At 43.0% G+C, this 21,915-nt stretch overlaps 1 protein-coding gene across 1 annotated transcript; it reads right to left on the minus strand.

Annotated features, from left to right (window-relative positions):
- Positions 1–327: 327 nt before the first annotated feature.
- Positions 328–20,139, minus strand: CXCR5 (C-X-C motif chemokine receptor 5). The gene is made up of 2 exons (XM_030221691.1): positions 20,107–20,139; positions 328–1,804 (listed from the first exon to the last, which is right to left on the minus strand). Exons 1-2 carry the CDS (start codon positions 20,137–20,139, stop codon positions 740–742), a joined length of 1,098 nt encoding a protein of 365 aa, XP_030077551.1. The 3' UTR covers positions 328–739.
- Positions 20,140–21,915: the final 1,776 nt, after the last annotated feature.

Consider the following 21,915-nt stretch of genomic DNA (forward strand, 5'->3'; position numbering starts at 1 on the left):
TCGATGACAACTTCAGTAGTTGGAGAACGAGGCCAGTGCCAGGCAGACTTCTATGGTCTGTGCCCTGAAAATAGCAAGGTCAAATCAAGATCAAGTATGTATATGTAGTATCACATCATACCTTTAAGCTATGAGTTTAACTTGTTGGGCAGACTGGATGGGTCTTTTTCTGCTGTCATCCACTATGTAAAATGAGAAACATTTGAATATTTATAATAATGTGTAAAATAAAAAGTTATGCACTGATAAAAAAAAAAAAAACAACAACCCTAGCACTACTTGATTCTTTTATGCTAAGTAAAAGCATTCTATTTTAAACCCATAAGACACACTTTAAGTCTCACTAGGGATATCCACAAGACTAATATACTAAGCAACAATAAAACAAACATTCCACAAATCTAAAAACATTCACACTGCAGGACTGATATTCCAAATGGACAGATATACTGAGAGGCTTTGGACAGGAGGAAGACACTTCTTAGACTTGTGCGAGAATTGAACATTTAGATCTCTGAGGCAAAACATAGCTGAACACTGTCTTCCAGTCTGAACTGTGGAGTTACCACCTCTTGTCTCTGTAAAAGTCTTCCTAAGATATTCCATGTCTGAGATAGTGCTGACACCCTGTCAGCATCAGTTCTTACAGTCCTAACCAAGAACTTACAAGCTGTGCCTTAGGATGAGTCACTGTCTTGGCTGTTCCGAGCTCCCTTTCATCCAGTTGCAAAAAGGCGCGTTAGAAGGTGGAAACAGATGTTGCAGTTTCACACTCAGTACCACTTCCCCGCCTGTCAAGGTGGATGATCCGCCGTAGGGTGTGCTGGCTCAAACAACCCAGCTTGTGCAGGATCTGGATAAGGTCATTACGAAATTTGACCCCAATGAAGGCATACAGGATGGGGTTGAGGCAGCAATGCAGGAAGCCAATGAATTCTGTCACCATGATGGCAATGGACAAGGGCTGGTGAAAGCTGCAATGTGGGATAACTTCCAGTTCCATCAAAGTGTGCATGAAGATTACAATGTTGTTAGGGATCCAGCAAATAAAGAAGACCCCAGTGATCACAATGGCAACTCTTACTGCTTTATGCTTCTCAAAACGATGAGACTGGCACAAGGTTCTAATAATGGTTGAGTAGCAGAAGCACATTACAACCAGGGGTATCAGGAAACCAACAAAGTGATGCATAAAACGGCTAGCTTGCCACCAACCATTGCTCTGGAAGTTCAGCTCGGAGAATGTGCAGCTACTGATATTGCTGTAGTCTGTCTTTACTTCAACAATGAATAAATACGGCAGGGCGAGCAACAGGCAGAAAAGCCAGATGGCAAGGCAGGTTATGTGGATGGAGATAGCCTTCCTCTTCCTGTAGGTGTGGACTGCATGTACAATGGCCAAGTATCGATCCACACTGATGCAGCCCAGCAGCAAGCTGCTGCAATAGAAGTTCACCTTGTGAATGGTGCTGATGGTTCGGCAGAGAAAAAGCCCAAAGATCCAGCCTGTCATGGTTTCAACCACCACAAAGGGTAGAGAGAAGAGCAACAGGAGGTCAGCTACAGCCAAGTGGAGGAGATAATTTTCAGTAGTTGTGCGGGCACTCTTATAGTGTTTTAGGACAAACAACACTAACCCATTCCCAACAGTACCCAGGATGAATGCAAAGATGTAGACCAAAGGGATGAAAACTTTTTGGAAAGCATGGATATTGTTTGTGTCCAAGCTGGAGGCAGTGACTCCATGACAGACGTAATCATTCGAACTGCTGTTGAACTCTTCAGCCTCAAGTGAAAAACTGTCCTGCAAAAGAAAACCATGAAGTCAGTCAGGTGCCTTGTTTGTTGGAGCTGTTCATCATGTGATCCTTATCCTATACTGTGTCCCTCCACCCTGTCCAAAATACCATTGCTAATAGGGAGATTTCTGTGGTGAAAATTTGACCCAGTACAAACCTACTACATAAAGCTGACGGTGTGTCTCTGTAAAAGAAAAACAATCCCAGAATGTATAAAAATGAGCATAGCAAATCCCAGACTGACTCATCTGTAGTGATTCTGAGATCAATAATGCACTAGGATGGGCACTTTTAGATCAGAAACCAGGTGGCAGTGGTTTCTCACTTCACACAGAGTCTATTGTCTGCTTCATTTTCTCTGCTTATTAGGAATATTAGTATTTAGAACCCCAACAGCTGAAAGAGAGACCTTTTTTTTTTGTAAAGATAAAGGGTCTCCTCTTTATCAAAGAAACAGGTCAGGAAAAACTGACTGGGGCTTTCTTTACAGACGGACAGAATGCATGGAATGCTTCAGGAGATGATTGTCTTGTATAAGGATGGCGAGGACACTAAGGATAGCAGGCTCCTGCCTGCTTAAACCTCAAACAACTGGCTTGGAAAGGATATTCAGCGGCACTAAACTGGATATGGCCAATGACTATCTCTTCTGACCACCAGGGCACTGTCTGGTTAGTGCATGGACAATCCGTGGCAGAGTCAGTGTGGATTCAGAATATATGTGGGTTGCAGCAATATTCAGTGCAATTGATCACTGAATGGGCAGAACTCTTGTTGTTTAGAATATTAACAAAAACAAGAATGGTATCTGATAAATGTTCTTTGAAAAGGAGGAAAATACCTCAGATGCTCGGCTTGTTAACAATGTGTTTTACAACAGGAACAGCTGTGCGAACGTCCTCATAGGTTAATTATGTGAAATAGTTATATAAATAATGCAAACTTCTGGTAATATTTTAATCATTTGTACATTGTTGCTAGTGATTACTAGTTCAAAACACTTATCTGTAGCATAGGAATCTAACTCTTCCACATTCGGTTCGCTTGACAGTAAGCCTGTTTCACAATACGCTTCTTCGGGAGCAAAACCGTCCGTTGCACTTTGTAGAACTTAAAGTGGTGCCAGCACTTTTCAAAGAACATTTATCAGATACCATTCTTGCTTTCATTAACTAAGCAATATTCAGTGGCAATGTCTGCATACCTAGCTGGACAGAATGTATATCGTCTCTTCGCTCAGTAAGGTGTGCAAGCACTAAATATTGGCCAGCATCCACCGAAGACACAAATATTCAATGACCGTGCCCGGGCATGGCCCGGCATTGAATATCAGGATCCGATTCAGCCCATGGCTGTCTGCAGCTTTAAAATGGCTGACTGCTGTGGACTGACTGTTGCCTGAATTTAGGGATCTAGGCAGCTGTCTCCAGCACCATATGTTCATATGCACTGTCATGCTTCTGTCCAGGTCTGTTGACGCTTGCACCGGCAGCAGAATTAGCAACAACTGAAGGAAGAACAGTCAGCACAGAGCTTGTAAGTCAATGTGCATTTACAGGTCCTGCATTAACTCCACCCCTTAAATGGGTTTCCATAGCAGCAGAGAAGAGGGTGGGGTGCCACAGAACCTGTGTGCCAGGGTGGTTCTTTGACACCATACTGATTTTTCTTCAAGTTGTTCAATTTCAATTCAATTCAATTTAGGTCTTATATACCGCTAATATCCCCTGTTTATACGGTCTGTGCCCCGAAAAGGACAGGTACAAATCAAGGTAAGGTATACACAAAAAGTAGCACATGTGAGTTTATCTTGTTGGGCAGACTGGATGGACCGTGCAGGTCTTTTTCTGCCATCATCTACTATGTTACTATATACCGCTAATATCCCCTGTTTAGGGTTCAGTGCGGTTTACAACATTAGTGGGACAACAGTTACAGATTTATAAGTAAGACATTGGGTGAATACATTCTTATTGGTTAGATATAGTGTTGTTAAGCATTATGTGGTAAGATTATAGTCTATATTAAATTAAATTATTTCTAAAGTTATTGGGGACTAGGAGAGCTATTGGTCATCCCTGGAAATGAACTAAGGTAGTGGTTCGCAAACCTGGTCCCGGAGGCACCCCAGCCAATCAGGTTCTCACGATATCCACAAAGAATATTCAAGATCAAATATATGTTACTATCGGGCTCATTTTCGAAAGAGAAGGACGCCCATCTTTCGACATAAATTGGAAGATTGCTGCTGTCATTGCCCAATAATAATCTGATGAAGACAGGCAATTTTCACAATCCAATTTTTAAATCTGTCTCTGGGGTAAACACACACTTTTACATTTGTAAAAACTTCTGACTATTGCTTCAGTAGAATAGGTTACAGATAAGGACAGATAAGGACAGCAAAAGCCATCAATCCTATATAATAAAACGCACCACCAACGTTCTGAAGCCGAGAAAGTGAAGCCTTCAAGCCTTGAAGCATTCCTGCAACGTTCCGGAACTACGACTTCAGAACGTTGGAGGCGCGTTTTATTATATAGGACTAGTAAAAAAGGCCCGTTTCTGACACAAATGAAACGGGCGCTAGCAAGGTTTTCCTCGGAGTGTGTATGTTTGAGAGTGTATGTGAGACTGACTGTATGTGAGAGAGAGAGAGTGAATGTGTGAGTGTGTGTGTGTGTGTGTGAGAGAGAGAGTGAGTCTGGGTGCGAGTGTGTCTGTGAGAGAGTGTGTGTGTGAGAATGAGAGTGTGTGTAAGTGCGTATGTGAGACACAGTGTGAGAGAGAGAGAGAGAGTGTGTGTTTCACACAGATACATAGAGAGAGAGAGAGAGAGTGTGTGTGAGACACAGACTCTCTGTGAGACTGAGTGTATGAGACCAAGAGAGTGTGTGAGTGACTGTGTGACACATAGAGAGTGAATGTGATACAGTGTGAGACATAAGAGTGTGTGAGAGACAGTGTGTGAGAGTGAGAGAGAGAAAGACATTGACTGTGAGAGAGAGAGAGAGTGTGTGTGTGACAGAGATACCTCCCCCCTCTGGTGTCAGGCCCCCCCCCTCTCTCTGGTGTCAGGCCCTCCCTCTCTCTCTGGTGTCTGAGCGTTACTGTGCAGGAGGCTGAGCTCTGGCTGTGCTTCAAGGAACTGACCAATCCTATTTAATAGAATGCACCTCCAACATTCTGAAGCCGAGAAACCTCGTGTGGTTGGTCACTTCTGCTTGTGACGAACCCGGAAGTACGTGATGTCAATTCAGGAGATAGATACAGAGAGCAGGAATGCCTCAGCCATGCAGTCAGCTTCAGAATGTTGGAGGTGCGTTTTATTATATAGGATAGGATGTGCTCGGTGCTTTTCTGTAGCACATGGGGGAATTTAATATATGCTGATTAAAGTGGAGGAGTGGCTGGAGGGGGGGCAGGGGAGATAGGACAATCGATGTAAGCCATACTGCGCCTGCTTATGTGGGAAAGTGTGGGGTACAAATGCACCAAAATAAATAAATAAACCTGGGGATATGAGCTTCCCTACTGTCACTGGTCATTTTATTTGCCATGCCATTGACTGGGAACCATTAGAACTGTACAGATTCTTGAGTCCCCCTGTTTTAGAGACATGTCAGAAGCCATCTAATTGTAGCGAGTGCTTTATGATAATTTGTAATCTTGAAATGGATCTTTGGTAAGTTTCACTGTGGTACCGTTCAGCTTACTGTAACAGAGAATGAGGTCAAGACAGTGCAGCTTGGATGCACAGTGTGGGTGGGGAAGACACCCAGTATTCAAACAGAAACTGTTTACTATTTCAGCTGCAGCAGAAGTGGTCAGATAGGGAAAAAAGCTTACCTTTCCAAATCTCTAGCATTTTCAATCATCTGATCCTCCAGTAAAAGCAGAAAAAAGTCTCCACGAGAATTCCTGGAGTGTGTCAAGTAAGATTCAGACTCAGATAGCACTTTCAGAGAATGTAAAAAGGGCAATTTTTCCTGACTAAAATACCATAGACGGGCATAACATTGATGATATAGAAGCGTATTTTCAAACCACTTAGACTTACAAAGTTACATAGAGGGACATTTTCGATATGACGTCCAAGTCCAACTTTGGATATTTTGCCAAGAACATCTACAATTCAAGTGGGGAATATAGCCATTTTCAAAACAGAAAAAAAAAAATCTATCTTTTTTTTTTTTTTTTAATGACTATTTGCTAGATGTCTTTGTGCTCTGTGCACTTATCTTTTTGGTTCATTTTCAAAGAAAAAAATATTCAAGTGAAAAATGCACAAAATCAAAACATTGGGATGTAGGAGGAGCCAGCATTCTTAGTAGACTGGTCACACAGACATCCCAGGAGTGCAATGGGGCACCCTAGGCGGCACTGCAGTGGACTTCAAATAAATGCTCTCAGGTACACATCTCACCGTTGCTCCCTTATCTTGCCTGCTGAGCCCCCCCCAAAACCCACCCAAAACCCAATACCCCCACTACTAAAATAGCCCTTAGAGGTGAAGGGGGTACCTATGTGTAGGTACAGTGGGTGTCTGGTGAGTTTTGGAGGGCTCACAGTTTCTACCAGAAGTGTAACAGGGAGGGGAAGGTATGGGCATGAGTCTTGTATAAACAGTTCACTGCACCCACCACTAGACTACTCCAGTGACCTGCATGCTGCTCTAATGGACCTGAGTATAACATCTGAGGCTGCCATACAGGCTGGTATTAATCTCATTTTGGGGGGGGGGGGTATGAGGGGGTTAGTGACCACTGGGGAGTAAGGGGAGGTCATCCCTGATTCACTCCAATGGTCATTTAGGGCATGTTTTTGTGACTTGTTAATAAAACTTATAGCCCTGGATGTTTTAGTTTTGTTTCATCCAAGTGTTAGGAACGCCCAGATCCCACCCTTAACATGCTCCTGACATGCCCCCTTGTGATTTGAACACACTTCCGATGGATTTCATAGAAAAACGTCTATAAATTGGTTTTGTAAGTCTAAATATACAAAGCTTGTTTTCTGCATAGCTCTGTCAAAATTTGACCTATTTCAATAAAATTTGGGATATATCATTCTGAATAAATGTGAAATAAGCCTACACTCACACTAGCCACCTCACCTAAATAACTTCACTACCACCTAACAAGTAGCAATGATGAGTTATCTTGTTGGGCAGACTGGATGGACTGTGCAGGTCTTTTTCTGCCGTCATCTACTATGTTACTATGATACACACAGATGCCATTTTGCTTTAAACATAAACAGTTACCAGGGTTTGATTGGTATGATTGAGTGAGGTTTAGGGTCTTGTTGGATGTGTGTCTTCTGTGTTTGTTTCTTTCTTTTGAATATGGTTGTTTCAATTTGTAAGCTGTTTTTTTTTTTTGTATGGCTTGTTGTAAGAACATAACAATAGCAATACTAGGTCAGACCAATGGTCTATCTAGCCCAGTGTCTTGCGTCCAACAGTGACCAATTCAGGTCACAAGTACTTGGCAGAATCACAAATAGTAGCAAGATTGATGCTACTGATCCCAGGGACAAGCAATGGCTTTCCCCATGTCTATCTCAATAGCAGACTATGGAACTTGTCCAAACCTTTTTAAACCCAGATACACTAACCGCTGATACCACATCCTCTGGCCAATGAGTTCCAGAGCTTAGCTATTTGTTGAGTGTTAAAATATTTACTCCTGTTTGTTTTAAAAGTAGTTACATGTATGTAACTTTCTTGAGTGTCCCCTAGTCTTTGTACTTTTTGAAAGAGTAAAAAATCAATTTACATTTACCCGTTATACACCACTCAGAATTTTACAGGCCTCTATCATATCCCCCCCTCAGCCGTCTCTTTTCCAAGCTGAAGAGCCCTCACCTCTTAAGCCTTTCCTCATATGAGAGGAGTTCCATCCCCTAAATCATTTTGGTGACCCTTTTTTGAACCTTTTCTAATTCGCTATATCATTTTAAAGGTATGATGACCAGAATTGCACACAATATCCAAAGTTTGGTCGCACCATGGAGCAATAGCCATACAGAGGCATACTTCAGAAAGCAGGTAAAAGCCTGGCTGTTCTCACTCCGCACCTGGACTAGCTTGCTGCACACCATGTAAACTCAGACCAGTTCCTCATATCTTGTTTAACTGTACAAAGAATTTACTTTGAGTTTAACCACCTGTCTATTTATCCCAATTGACTCTGTACCACCCATCTTGTCCCCATCTATATATCTGCACTTGGCCCTCAGCTACATAGAAAAGCATGAACATCATATCTATGTTATTTGAATGTTTTATTGCTTGCTTATTAGGTGTTTCATTGGTATTATGCTGACATTGTATTATATCTATGTTATTTGAATATTCTTCCATGCTGTCTATTATGGTATTGTTTGTATTGTACTGACATCGTTTTTCCAAGTTTACCTCATTTATTGTATATATGTTTATATTTGATCATGTTACTATTGCTACAATGTTAACAAAATTGTAAGTTTTAAATGAAACAGCGCCTTGGGCGAATCTGTTCATAAAGACAGTTAATAAATCCCAATAAATAAATAAGTACATTTTCTATCCCTTTCCTAATCATTCCTAGCATACTATTTGCTTTTCTCACCAGCATCACACACTGGGCAGAAGATTTTGGTGTATTGTCCATGATGATATCTAGATCTTTTTCTTGGATGCTCACTCCTAGGGTGGAACCCAACATCAAATAACTATGATTTGGATTATTCTCCCCAATGTGCATCACTTTGCACTTGTCCTCATTAAATCTCATCTGCTATTTGGATGCCCAGTCATCCAACTTCCTAAGGTCTTCCTGTAATTTTTCACAATCTGCATGCATTTTAACAACTTTAAATTTGCAGACGACACAAAACTATTCAATCACCTCACTCATCGTTCCCATCTCCAGATCATTAATAAATATGTTAAATAGCACTGGTCCCAGTACAGATCCCTAGGGTACTACTCCCAGGGGCAGCCCGACCATTAGGCCACCTGGGGCCGGGCCTCAGGTGACACTCTTCTAGAGAGGCATTTCCCTCTCCCTTCCTTCCTCCACTCCATTCCCCGAGTTTACCTTCTTTCTTTGTGTTCCCAAAGCCGCTGGCGGCAGGCACAATTCCCATATGCTGCTCTGCCACTGGCACCTCCCTCTCTCTTTACTGCAATTGCCTCTCTGATGTAACTTCCTGTTTCATCAGAGGCAGCTGCAGTAGAGAAGAGGCCGGTGCCGGTGGCAGTGCAGTGTATGGAAATCACTGCTGCCGTTGGCTTTTGGAACATGAAGAAAGAAGGTAAACGGGGTGAAGGAAGGAAGGGGAGATGGCAGAACTTGGCCCCGGGGGGGGGGGGGGGGGCGGCATCTTGGCCTGGGGAGGCGGCATCTCAGCCCTGCCTCGGCAGCATTTTGCCTTGGGCTGCTCCTGGGCTCTCCTCCCTCCTCCATTCACAGAAATGGCCATTTATCCCTACCCTTTGTTTTCTATCCATCAATAGCGGTCTATGGACTTGTCCTTTAGGAATCTATCTAAAAAGGGGTTAGATAGATTCCTAAAGGACAAGTCCATAGACCGCTATTAAATGGACTGGAAAAATTCCTCATTTTAGGTATAACTTGTCTGGAATGTTTTTACGTTTGGGGAGCGTGCCAGGTGCCCTTGACCTGGATTGGCCACTGTCGGTGACAGGATGCTGGGCTAGATGGACCTTTGGTCTTTCCCAGTATGGCACTACTTATGTACTTATGTACTAATCCACAACAGAACACTACCTCCTAAGCCGTGGGTTTTTAATTTGATCAAGAATCTCTTATGAGGACTTGCCAAACGCTTTCTGAATATCTAGATACACTATATCTATAACTAAGACATATGAGCAGAGACTTGATGACCTGAACATGTATACTCTGGAAGAAAGGAGAAACAGGGGTGATATGATACAGACGTTCAAATATTTGAAAAGTATTAATCCGCAAACGAACCTTTTCCGGAGGTGCGAAGGTGGTATAACGAGAGGACATGAAATGAGATTGAAGGGGGGCAGACTCAAGAAAAATGTCAGGAAGTATTTTTTCACGGAGAGAGTAGTGGATGCTTGGAATTCCCTCCCGCGGGAGGTGGTGGAAATGAAAACGGTAACAGAATTCAAACACACATGGGATAAACATAAAGGAATCCTGTTCAGAAGGAATGGATCCTAAGGAGCTTAGCCGAGATTGGGTGGCAGAGCCGGTGGCAGGAGGCGGGGATAGTGCTGGGCAGACTTATACGGTCGGTGCCAGAGCCGGTGGTGGGAGGCGGGGCTGGTGGTTGGGAGGCGGGGATAGTGCTGGGCAGACTGTGCCCTGAAAAGGACAGGTGCAAATCAAGGTAAGGTATACACAAAAAGTAGCACATATGAGTTTATCTTGTAGGGCAGACTGGATGGACCATGCAGGTCTTTTTCTGCCGTCATTTACTATGTTACTATATATATAGGGGCTCCTTTTCAAAGACTTACAAAGTTCCATAGTAACCTATGGAACTTTGTAAGTCTGAGTGCTTTGAAAATACACCTCCATATCAACTGGCTCACCTTTATCCACGTGTTTAATCATGTGTTCAAAGAAATGAAACAAAATGGTGAGACAAGACTTCCCTTGGCTGAATCCATGTTAAATCTTCCATTAAACTTGTTTGTCCACGTGTTCCGTAATTTTACTCTTTATAATTGTTTCCACTATTTTGCCCGGCACTGAAGTCAGGCTTACCAGTCTGTAATTTCTTGGATCATCCCTGGATCCCTTTCTAAAAATAGGCGTTACATTGGCCACCCTCCAATCTTCAGGTACTACGGACTATTTTAATGACAGGTTACAGATCACTAACAGCAGATCTGCAATTTCATATTTGAGATCTTTCAGTTCCCTTGGATGTATACCATCTGGTCCAGGTGATTTACTACTTTTTAATTTGTCAATTTGGCTCAGTACATTTTCCAGGTTCACCAAATTTACATAAGTATTGCCATACTGGGAAAGACCAAAGGTCCATCAAGCCCAGCATCCTGTTTCCAACAGTGGCCAATCCAGATCACAAATACCTGGCAAGATCCCAATAAAGTACAAAACATTTTATACTGCTTATCCCAGAAATATTGGATTTTCCCCAAGTCCATTTAATAACGGTCTATGGACTTTTCCTTTAGGAAGCTGTCAAAACCTTTTTAAAACTCCGCTAAGCTAACCGCCTTTACCACATTCTCTGGCAACGAATTCCAGAGTTTAATTACACGTTGAGTGAAGAAACATTTTCTCAGATTTGTTTTGAATTTATTACATTGTAGCTTCATCGCATGCCCCCTAGTATTTTTGGAAAGCGTGAACAGACGCTTCACATCTACCCATTCAACTCCACTCATTATTTTATAGACCTCTATCATATCTCCCCTCAGCCACCTTTTCTCCAAGCTGAAGAGCCCTAGCCGCTTTAGCCTTTCCTCATAGGGAAGTTGTCCCATCCCCTTTATCATTTTCATCGCCCTTCTCTTTACCTTTTCTAATTCCACTATATCTTTTTTGAGATATGGCGACCAGAATTGAACACAATATTCGAGGTGCGGTCGCACCATGGAGCGATACAAAGGCATTATAACATCCTCATTTTTGTTTTCCATTCCTTTCCTAATAATACCTAACATTCTATTTGCTTTCTTAGCCGCAGCAGCACACTGAGCAGAAGGTTTCAACGTATCATCAACGACGACATCTAGATCCCTTTCTTGGTCCGTGACTCCTAACGTATAACCTTGCATGACGTAGCTATAATTCAGGTTCCTCTTTCCCACATGCATCACTTTGCATTTGCTCACATTAAACGTCATCTGCCATTTAGATGCCCAGTCTCCCAGTCTCGTAAGGTCCTCTTGTAATTTTTCACAATCCTCCCGCGATTTAACGACTTTGAATAACTTTGTGTCATCAGCAAATTTAATTACCTCACTAGTTACTCCCATCTCTAGGTCATTTATAAATATGTTAAAAAGCAGCGGCCCCAGCACTGGATTTTAGGATAACAACAATGAGTATTCATGAGAGAGATTTGCCTGCACTGCCTCCATTGAATATTCATTGTGGATAGTCTGAAAACCTGACTGGCTGGGGTACCTCCATGATCAGGTTTGGGAACCACTGCCATAAACCATATTCAATTTAATACATTCTTTGTTGTCTGGACATTTTAATTTTCCATCATGTTGGTTCCAGTTTCTCTTTTTCTGTTTTCGGGTCTGCTATCTGCTAGCTCAACATTTATTGTCAATTATTCTAATTAGGACAACAACAGGAGAGTTTTTATTAGAGTTTTAATTACATTTAATTAGTTTCTGAGAAGCAAACACAAAGTAAATTACATACTACACCATTGGGCTCATTTTCAAAACAGAAAAATGTCTAAAAAGTGGCACAAAGCAACATTTGGACATTTTTCTCACAAAAACGTCCAAATCAGTATTTTTGAAACCTATTTTAGACATTTTTCTTTGAAGTCCATCAGAAGTGTGTCTAAATCTCAAGGAGGTGTATCAGGGGCATGTTCAGGGCGGGACGGGCGTTCCTGAGACGTTTTTTCAGCCATAATGGAAGAAAACAAAACCGTCCAGGACTAAAACTACGACATTTTGAGCTAGACCTGTTTTTATAATGAATAAGGCACAAAAAGGTGCTCTAAATAATCAGATGACCACTGGAGGGAATCAGGGATGACCTCCCCTTATTCCCCCAGTGTTCACTAACCCCCTCCCACCCCCAAAAAAGTTGATGAAAAACATTACCGTCCAACCTCAGATGTTATACTCAGGTCCATTAGAACAGCATGCGGGTCCCTGGAGTAGTCCAGTGGTGGGTGCAGTGCACTGCAGACAGGTGGACCCAGGCTTCTACCTCCCCCTACTTGTTACACTTGTGGAGGAAACTGTGAGCCCTCCAAACCTCACCAGAAACCCACTGTACCCACATATAGGTCCCTTCTTCAACCATAAGGGCTATGGTAGTGGCGTACGGTTGGGGGTACTGGATTTAGGGTGGGTTTTGGGGGGGGGGGGCTCAGCAGACAAAGTAATGGAGCAATCATCAGATGTGTACCTGGGAGCATTTTATGAAGTCCACTGTAGTGCCCCCTAGGGTGCCCTATTGCTTTCCTGGGATGTCAGAGGGATCAGTGTACTAAAAATGCTGGCTCCTCCTACATCCCAATGGCTTGATCTTGTGCGTTTTGCACTTGGACCTTTTTTTTCAAAAATGGACCAAAAAATAAAACATCCAAATGACAAAACCTTCTATTTTCGAAAACAAAAGATAGACGGTTTTCTTTTTTGAAAATGACCTTCTTTGCTATTCAGATTTTGGACGTTTTTTGCAAAACATCCAAAGTCGGACTTAGACGTCATATTAAAAATGCCCCTCTATATCATCTTAAGGCTCTTTATAGTCATCTGATATTCCTAGTACTTTAAGAAGTTTTAATTAAACAACTATATAATACTAAGATACAGACAACAGTCCAGTAGTGAGAGGAGTGTTATCCAGTCTTTTGCATTGAATCTCACATGTATGATTATCTCCCAGTTGGTGAGAGGTTATGTGTGTGCTCGATGCAAGGAGCTCCTAGCTCTCAGAGAACAAGTCCATTCTCTTGAGGCTAGAGCAGCAAACTTGGAGGAGCTGAAGGAGACAGAGAGGTACATAGAAGAGGTCTACATGGACGTTGTATAGAGATCCCACCTTCAGTCTGGCAGCCCCTGTGCTGTCTTGGAGGAGGGAGGTCTTCTAAAAGGAGAGTATCACCCTGGTGCAGCTGGAAGTAATCCTGTAGCCAGGATCAGAACACCAGGGGATGCAGTATCCTCTTGCACCAAGGATGTCTCCAGGAGCTTCTACCCAGGAGGAAAAGGTTAGGACGGCTGTTGTAGTTGGTGATTCGATTATTAGGCATGTAGATAGCTAGGTGGCTGGTGGATGTGAGGCTCACCTGGTCACTTGTCTGCCTGGTGCGAAGGTGGTGGACCTCACACATCATCTAGGTAGGATTTTAGATAGTGCTGGGGAGGAGCCGGCTGTCTTGGTACATGTGGGTACCAGTGACATAGGAAAATGTGGGAGAGAGGTTCTGGAAGCCAAATTTAGGCTTTTAGGTAAAAAGCTCAAATCCAGAACCTCTAGGGTAGCATTTTCCAAAGTGCTCCCCGTTCCACATGCAGGACCCAAGAGACAGGCAGAGCTCCAGAGTCTCAATGCGTGGATGAGGCAATGGTGCAGGGAGGAGGGTTTTAGATTTTTAAGAACTGGGCAACATTCTTGGGAAAGGGCAGCCTATTCCGAAATGATGGGCTCCACTTTAACCAGGGTAGGACCAGGCTGCTGGCATCGGCATTTAACAAGGAGATGCAACAGCTTTTAAGCTAGAACCTGTGGGAAGGCTGAAAGTCATTCAAAAGTGCATGGTTCTGAACAAAGAATCTTTCAAAGATATCACCAAAACAGGGAAGATAGGGTATCCCAATAGCGAGGTTGCAATAGAGACCATCCAAGTGTCTTTAAATAAAAATCAGACAAAAGATTGCAAATTAACACTGTCAACTGCTGATCAATATGTAAATAGGAGCAACAAACATAGTTTGAAATGTCTATATGCGAATGCCAGAAGCCTAAGAAATAAGATGGGAGTTAGAATATATTGCACTAATGAAAAATTAGATATAATAGGTACCTCTGAGACTTGGTGGAAGGAGGATAACCAGTGGGACACTGTCATACCAGGGTACAAATTATATCATAGTGATAGGGTGGATCGAATTGGTGGAGGGGTAGCATTGTATGTTAAGAAGGTCCTTGAATCAAATAGATTGAAAAATCTGCAGGAAACAAAACACATCTTGGAATCCTTATGGATTGAAATTCCATGTGTAAAGGGGGAAAGGATAGTGATAAGAGGATAGAAGTGTACTACCATCTACCTGGCCAGGATGAACAGACAGATGTAGAAACGATATCAGAAATTAGGGAGGCTAACAAAGTGGGGAACACAATAATAATAGGTGCTTTCAATTACCCTGATATTGACTGGGTAAGTGTAACATGGCATGCCAGACCACCTTCATTTCCGGAAATCACTAAAAACAGTCCTGTTCAAAAGAGCATACCCCACCGACCCAACATAAAAATACATGGACACATGCGACACAATGCAACCAAAGAACGTAAAGGACATTACCTGACCCTTCCTCCCCCCCGCTTTCTAAGCTCCCCCAATCTACACCAACCTTACATGTACCTTATCTATCACAACATCACTTGTATTCATTTGTACCATGTATCTGTTCAGACCAGAATCGGCTAACGCCGCTAACGGCAATATGTAAACCACATTGAGCCTGCAAAAATGGGGGAAATGTGGGATAGAAATGCAACAAATAAAAAAAAAATGCTAGGAAGGTAAAATTCCTTGATGAAATCAAGGACTGCTTTATGGAGCAGCTGGTACAGAAGCCAACAAGAGGAGAAAAAATTCTAGACCTAGTCCTTAGTGGAGCATATGATCTGGTGCAGGAGCTAATGGTGCTGGAGCCGCTTGATAACAGTGATCATAATATGATCAGATTTGATATTGGCTTTGGAGTAAGTACACACAGGAAATCCAATACATTAGCATTTAACTTTCAAAAAGGAGACTATCCAGCTCATTTTCGAAAGAGAAGGGAGCCCATCTTTCGGGAGATGGGCGCCCTTCTCTCAGGGGCGCCAGAATCGGCATAATCGAAAGCCAATTTTGGGTGTCACCAACTGCTTTCCATCGCCGGGACGGCCAAAGTTCCCAGGGGCGTGTCAGAATGGTAGCGAAGGCTGGACAGGGGCGTGCCGGGGCGTGGTTAAGAGATGGCAGGCTTCGGCCGATAATGGAAAAAAAATGGGCGTCCCTGGCGAGAATTTGGTTCGCTTTTTTTGGTCCCTTTTTTTTTAGGTCCAAGTCACAAAAAAGTGCCCAAACTGCCCAGATGACCACCGGAGGGAATCGGGGATGACCTCCCCTGACTCCCCCAGTGGTCACTAACCCCTTCCCACCCTCAAAAAGACCACTTTAAAAACTTTTTTGCCAGCCTCTATGCCAGCCTCAAATGTCATACTCAGGTCCATCACAGCAGTATACAGGTCCCTGGAGCAGTTTTAGTGGGTGCAGTGGACTTCAGGCAGATAGACCCAGGCCCACCCCCCCCCCCCCCACCTGTTATACTTGTGGTGGAAAATGGGAGCCCTTCAAAACCCACCCGAAACCCACTGTACCCACATGTAGGTGCCCCTCTTCACCCCTTAGGGCTATGGTAGTGGTGTACAGTTGTGGGTAGTAGGTTTTGGGGGGCTCAGCACCCAAGGTAAGGGAGCTATACACCTGGGACCAATTTGCCAAGTCCACTATAGTGTCCCCTAGGGTGCCTGGTTGGTGCCCTGGCATGTGAGGGGCACCAGTGCACTATGAATCCTGGCCCCTCCCATGACCAAATGCCTTGGATTGGTTCATTTTTTAGATGGGCGCCATCAGTTTCCATTATGGGGGAAAACCGAGGGTGCCCATCTCTAAATCCAGCGATCTCAGCATTTAGGTCGAGATTTTGCCAGCCCCCAACCGTATTTTCGAAACAAAAGATGGACGCCCGTCTCGTTTGACAATACAGTTGGCCCCGCCCCTTCGCCATACCGTCCTCAGAGCTGGGCGCCCTTAGCAATGGGCGTCCCCATTCGAAAATGCCCCTCTATGATAAAATGAGAAGAATGGAGGAAAAAAAACTTAGAGGAACAGCTGCAAAGGTCAAAAATTTTCATCCGGCGGTTACCTTAGCAGGGTTTAAAAAGGGTCTGGACGGCTTCCTAAAGGAAAAGTCCATAGACCATTATTAAATTAACTTGGGGAAAATCCACTGCTTATTTCTGGGTTAAGCAGCATAAAATGTATTGAGCTTTTTTGGGATCTTGCCAGGTATTTGTGACCTGGATTGGCCACTGTTGGAAACAGGATGCTGGGCTTGATGGACCTTTGGTCTGTCCCAGTGTGGCAATACTTATGCTGTTCAAAAATACCATCCTGGAAGCCCAGGCCAAATATATTCCACATATTAAAAAAAGAGGAAGGAAGACCGACAGCCGGCATGGTTAAAAAGTGAGGTGAAGGAAGCTATTAGAGTTAAAAGAAAATGCTTCAGAAAATGGAAGAAGGATTTGACTGAAAATAACAAGAAACAGCATAAGGAATGTCAAGTCAAATGCATAGCGCTAGTAAGGAAAGCAAAGAGGGACTTTGAAAAAAAGATTGCGTTGGAGGCAAAAACATATAGTAAAATTTTTTAGGTATATTAAAAGCCTGCAAAAGAATCAGTTGGACTGCTAGATGACTGAGGGGTTAAAGGGGCACTCAGGGAAGACAAAGCGATAGCGGAGAGATTAAATGAATTCTTTGCTTTGGTCTTCACCAAGGAAGATTTGGGAGAGATACTGAAGAGTAGCAAATTGCCTGGATCGGATGGTATTCATCCCAGAGTACTGATAGAATTGAAAAATGAACTTGCAGAACTATTGCTGGTACCAGAAGATTGGAAGGTGGCCAATATAACGCCGATTTTTTTTACAAAGGTTCCAGAGGTGATCCAGGAAATTATAGACTGGTGAGCCTGACGTCGGTACCGAGCAAAATGGTAGAGATTGTTATAAAGAACAAAATTACAGAGCATATTCAAAAGCATGGATTAATAAGACAAAGCCAACATGGATTTAATGAAGGGAAATCTTGCCTCACCAATCTATTACATTTCTTTGAAAGGGTGAACAAGCATGTGGATAAAGGTGAGCCGGTCGATAGTATATCTGGATTTTCAAATGGCATTTGACGAAGTACCTCATGAAAGACTCCAGAGGAAATTGGAGATTCATGGGATAGGAAGTAGTGTTCTATTGTGGATTAAAAACTGGCTAAAAGATGGATAACAGACAGTAGGGTTAAATGGTCAGTATTCTCAATGGAGAAGGGTAGATAGTGGGGTTCCCCAGGGGTCTGTGCTGGGACTGATGCTTTTCAACATATTTATAAATGATGTAGACATGGGAGTAACTAGTGAGGTAACTAAATTTGCTGATGATACAAAGTTATTCAAAATTGTTAATTCGCAAGGGGATTGTGAAAAATTACAAGAGGAACTTACAAGATTGGGAGACTGGGCATCCAAATGGCAGATGACGTTTAATACAAGCTAGTGCAAAGTGATGCATATGGGAAAGTGGAATCCAAACTATAGCTACGTAATGAAAGGTTCCACATTAGGAAATCATCGACCAAGGAAGGGATCTAGGTGCCATCATTGATGATACGTTTAAACCCTCTGCTCAGTATGCGACGGCGGCTAAGAAAGCAAATAGAATGTTAGGTATTATTAGGAAAGGAATGGAAAAAAAATGAGGACGTTATAATGCCTTTGTATCGCTCCATGGTGCGACTGCAACTCAAATATTGTGTGCAATTCTAGTCACTGCATCTCAAAAAAGATATAGTGGAATTAGAAAAGGTACAGAGAAGGGCAACGAAAATAATAAAGGGGAGGGACGACTAATTTATTTATTTATTTATTGGGATTTATTAACCGCCTTTATGAAGAGATTCACCCAAGGCGGTGTACAGTAGGTAATAATACAGCGAAGGCTATAGACAATGACTAGAATTTTCTTCCAGCTAAGGTGATTGATTATTCAGCCCTTCCTCGGGATCATTTCTCTAGCAGAACAATCGTAAGAATGGCAGTCTATTTTTTTTCCAGCTCTTCTCTCATACCTCTGATGTGCTAGTGTTCTCAAAACACTATATATTATGAAAGAATTATAGCTTCATTAATGTAGACATACTCATATTACATTGGAAGAATAAAAGTCTGAGGGGCCCTTTTACTAAGTCATGTAAGCATCTATCCATGCCCAACAAGTGCCAAAATGGAGTTACCACCTGGCTATCTCAAGGCTCTTGCAGTAATTTCATTTTTGGCGCACGTCCAATATGTGTGGCCGAAAAATTCTTTTTATTTTCAGATACGCATATCAGACGCGCATCAGTTGGTATTTGACACACATAGACCATTACCGCCCGGTTACCGCGTGAGACTGTACCGCTAGGCAGTGCAATTTTTCTAGCAAAAAAGGTGCCGGTACTCAAATGCCAGGCCACCCTTCAGGGGTGGGGTGATCACTGAGGGACTCACTCCACAATAGCCAGGCCCCCTGTAATCAGTCACAGAATCTATGACAAGGCAGAATTGGTGTCTTGAGCCTGAGCTCTTTCATTAAAACTTGTGGTTCATGGGTCAATTTTAGGAGACACTGGAAAAGGTGCCGGTACTCAGTACCCCCTCAAAAAAAGCCCTGCCGCTAGGTCAATGGCTGGCGGTAAGGTCACAGACTCAACATGGACGCAGGGCAATTTTGATTTTGCTGCATGTTGACTGTCGGCAAAAAAAATTTTAAAGGCCGTTTTTACATGCGTACTGAAAAATGGATCGGCGTGTGCCCAAAACCCACATCTACACTACCGCAAGCCATTTTTCAGCGCACCTTAGTAAAAGGACCCTTGAGTCACCAATGCAAAGATTTCACGCTGAGAACCCCAGCAACTTCACTGACAATCAAAAATAGAGCAAAACCAAACATGCAGCCAGGGACACCAATAGGGGTGCAAACAGGGCAATTGCTTTGCCCCCCCCCCCCCCCATGGTACAGAGAGACCCTAAAACTGCTTAAAGCTGAAGGAGATGTAGCCTGTTGGTGGGCTTTGGGACCCTCTCCAAGTTTCTGCCTGGGCCCTTGCATGTTTAATACTGGTCCTGCATGCAGCCGAATGTACACTCACAATAGGGAATAGCATAAAATACATGTAGCAGACCGTCCTTAAAAAAGCTTAGGTTTATGATCAGAAACTTTCTACCACTAACATGTCCAAACAAGCAACAATTCATAATGAAATATAGTAAGTAAGTAAATAAATACAATTTAATTTAATCCCTTCATGGGGGGGGGGGGGGGAGCAACGAGGACTCACACATCATTTCAGAAATGCCAAAGGCCAAGACATCACAACACAGCAAACCATAATCCAGCCCCCAACCCACTCCCCTGAAGTTATATTCTGAATCTGGAACACTGGTTTCACTTTGCTGTATGGCATATTAGGTTTCTCTTTAAGGAACAAATGGATTAGGGGTGATTGTTCTTCTAAACACGTCCAGCCACAAAATACTTACATAATCAAACTCCAGAGGCATCTCAATCTTCATTACATAAGCTCTGTCGAGCAGGGACTGTCTCTTCATGTTCAAGTGTACAGCGCTGCGTACGTCTAGTAGCGCTTTAGAAATGATAAGTAGTAGTAGTAGCCTGCTTCAGTTCTGTGTGCAGGGTTAGAGAAAGCATGAGCTTCTCTTTCAGAGATGGGGACACAGTTGCCTAAGAGAGTCTGTTTCAAAGCATTTAACAACTGTAAATAGCGAAGAGGCTGAGAGGGCTGATTTGCTTGACAAGCACCTCCTCCCCTATACCTTCCTTGCCCATTAATATTCTGCAAAATTGTTTCCAATGGTTGATTAATTTGACTCTACAGTGAGTTTTTTTATAAACAGGAAAGAAAGCCAGGTGTGAAATGGAGTTCTGAATCATGCATTGCATGTGAAAATTTCAGCCAACTAAAAACACTTCACAATATCTGTGTTCAGTATTCTACAGACCAGAAATAAATAATGTTTATATCATTTTTTTTATAGGGAAGGAAAAAGCCTCAGATATATACAGGTGTAAATTTTCAAATAACCTATTCACAGCAGTCATTGGCTCAAAAAAACCTTCCATATGTCTATTGGCTAATGCAGGGGTGTGCTGGTAAATTGTTAACAGGGGGCTCTCTCTCGCCAGCAAAGTAAAAGAGAATTCAGGAGGGGCCCAAGCCCACATTTTGGGATCCATTTGTTAAAGTAGCCATGGAGAACCGGCTCCCAAAATTCTTAAAAACTTAACAAACGGCTCTCGAGAGCCTGTGAGAGCCTGCTCCAGCACACCACTGGGCTAATGCCTCTTCCCCCCATTAGTTGACTGTTAGTCAATATTATTGAAAGCAAAGAGAATAACTGATCTGATTCATTTGCACTGCCTGTCTGTTAAGTGTTTGGCTTCCATTTGTCAAACCCAAACCTACAAGAAAAAAAAAATCCATCACAATTCATTATTATTTTTTTATCAAAATGTTAATCAGCACACACGGAATGAAATAACTAGGTGAACAATGCTCAAATGTAAAGAGACCATTGGATAAGCGCTCGTGAAAGCCACGATGCCCACTGGGGGATGGATGATGTAGGTTTGCTTACATGCAGCACATCGTGTTATGACGTGACCTGCACAATCCACATAGCTCTTAATCTATGAAGAAGAACCACCACTGATCCAAAGGACAACAATGGAGCCTCTGTTTTAATAATGTTGATCAATCTGATGTAAATTCCAGGATCCTATACCATCTAGTAGCATCACTGTCCCACTTCGTTTGTTTATATCGCTGTGCTGTCCTCCATATTCTTTTAGACAAGATAATGCAATACCATTTTATTTTATACTAGTGGAACCAAGCTCATTTTGTCCAAAATGAAACAGGCCCTAGGAAGGCTCTCGTCTAAGCGATTTTTCCTCTCTCCCCTGCTCTCCCCTCCATTTCCAGCGATTCTTCCCTCCCCTCCCCTCCGTGTCCCGCGATTCTGACCTCCTCTTGGCCTCCCCTCCATGTGCAGCGATTCTCTTCTGTCCTGCCCTCCCCTCCATGTCCCGCAATTCTGCCCTCCATTCCATGTGCAGTGATTCTCCTTTTCCCTGCCCTCCCATCCGTGTCCCGCAATTCTCTCCTCTTCTCCCATCCCATCCATGTCCAACAATTCTCCTCTGCCCTCCCCTCCCCTCGATGTCCTGCGATTCTGTCCTCCCCTCTATGTCCAGTGTTTCGTTGCCTACTTGCCTTCAGTTGCTTTCGTTCGGAACATCCTGACGTCAGCTCGCCTCCAGCGTTCCTT

Source organism: Microcaecilia unicolor, chromosome 12 (genome assembly GCF_901765095.1).
Source record: "Microcaecilia unicolor chromosome 12, aMicUni1.1, whole genome shotgun sequence".
Classification (NCBI taxonomy): Eukaryota; Metazoa; Chordata; class Amphibia; order Gymnophiona; family Siphonopidae; genus Microcaecilia; species Microcaecilia unicolor.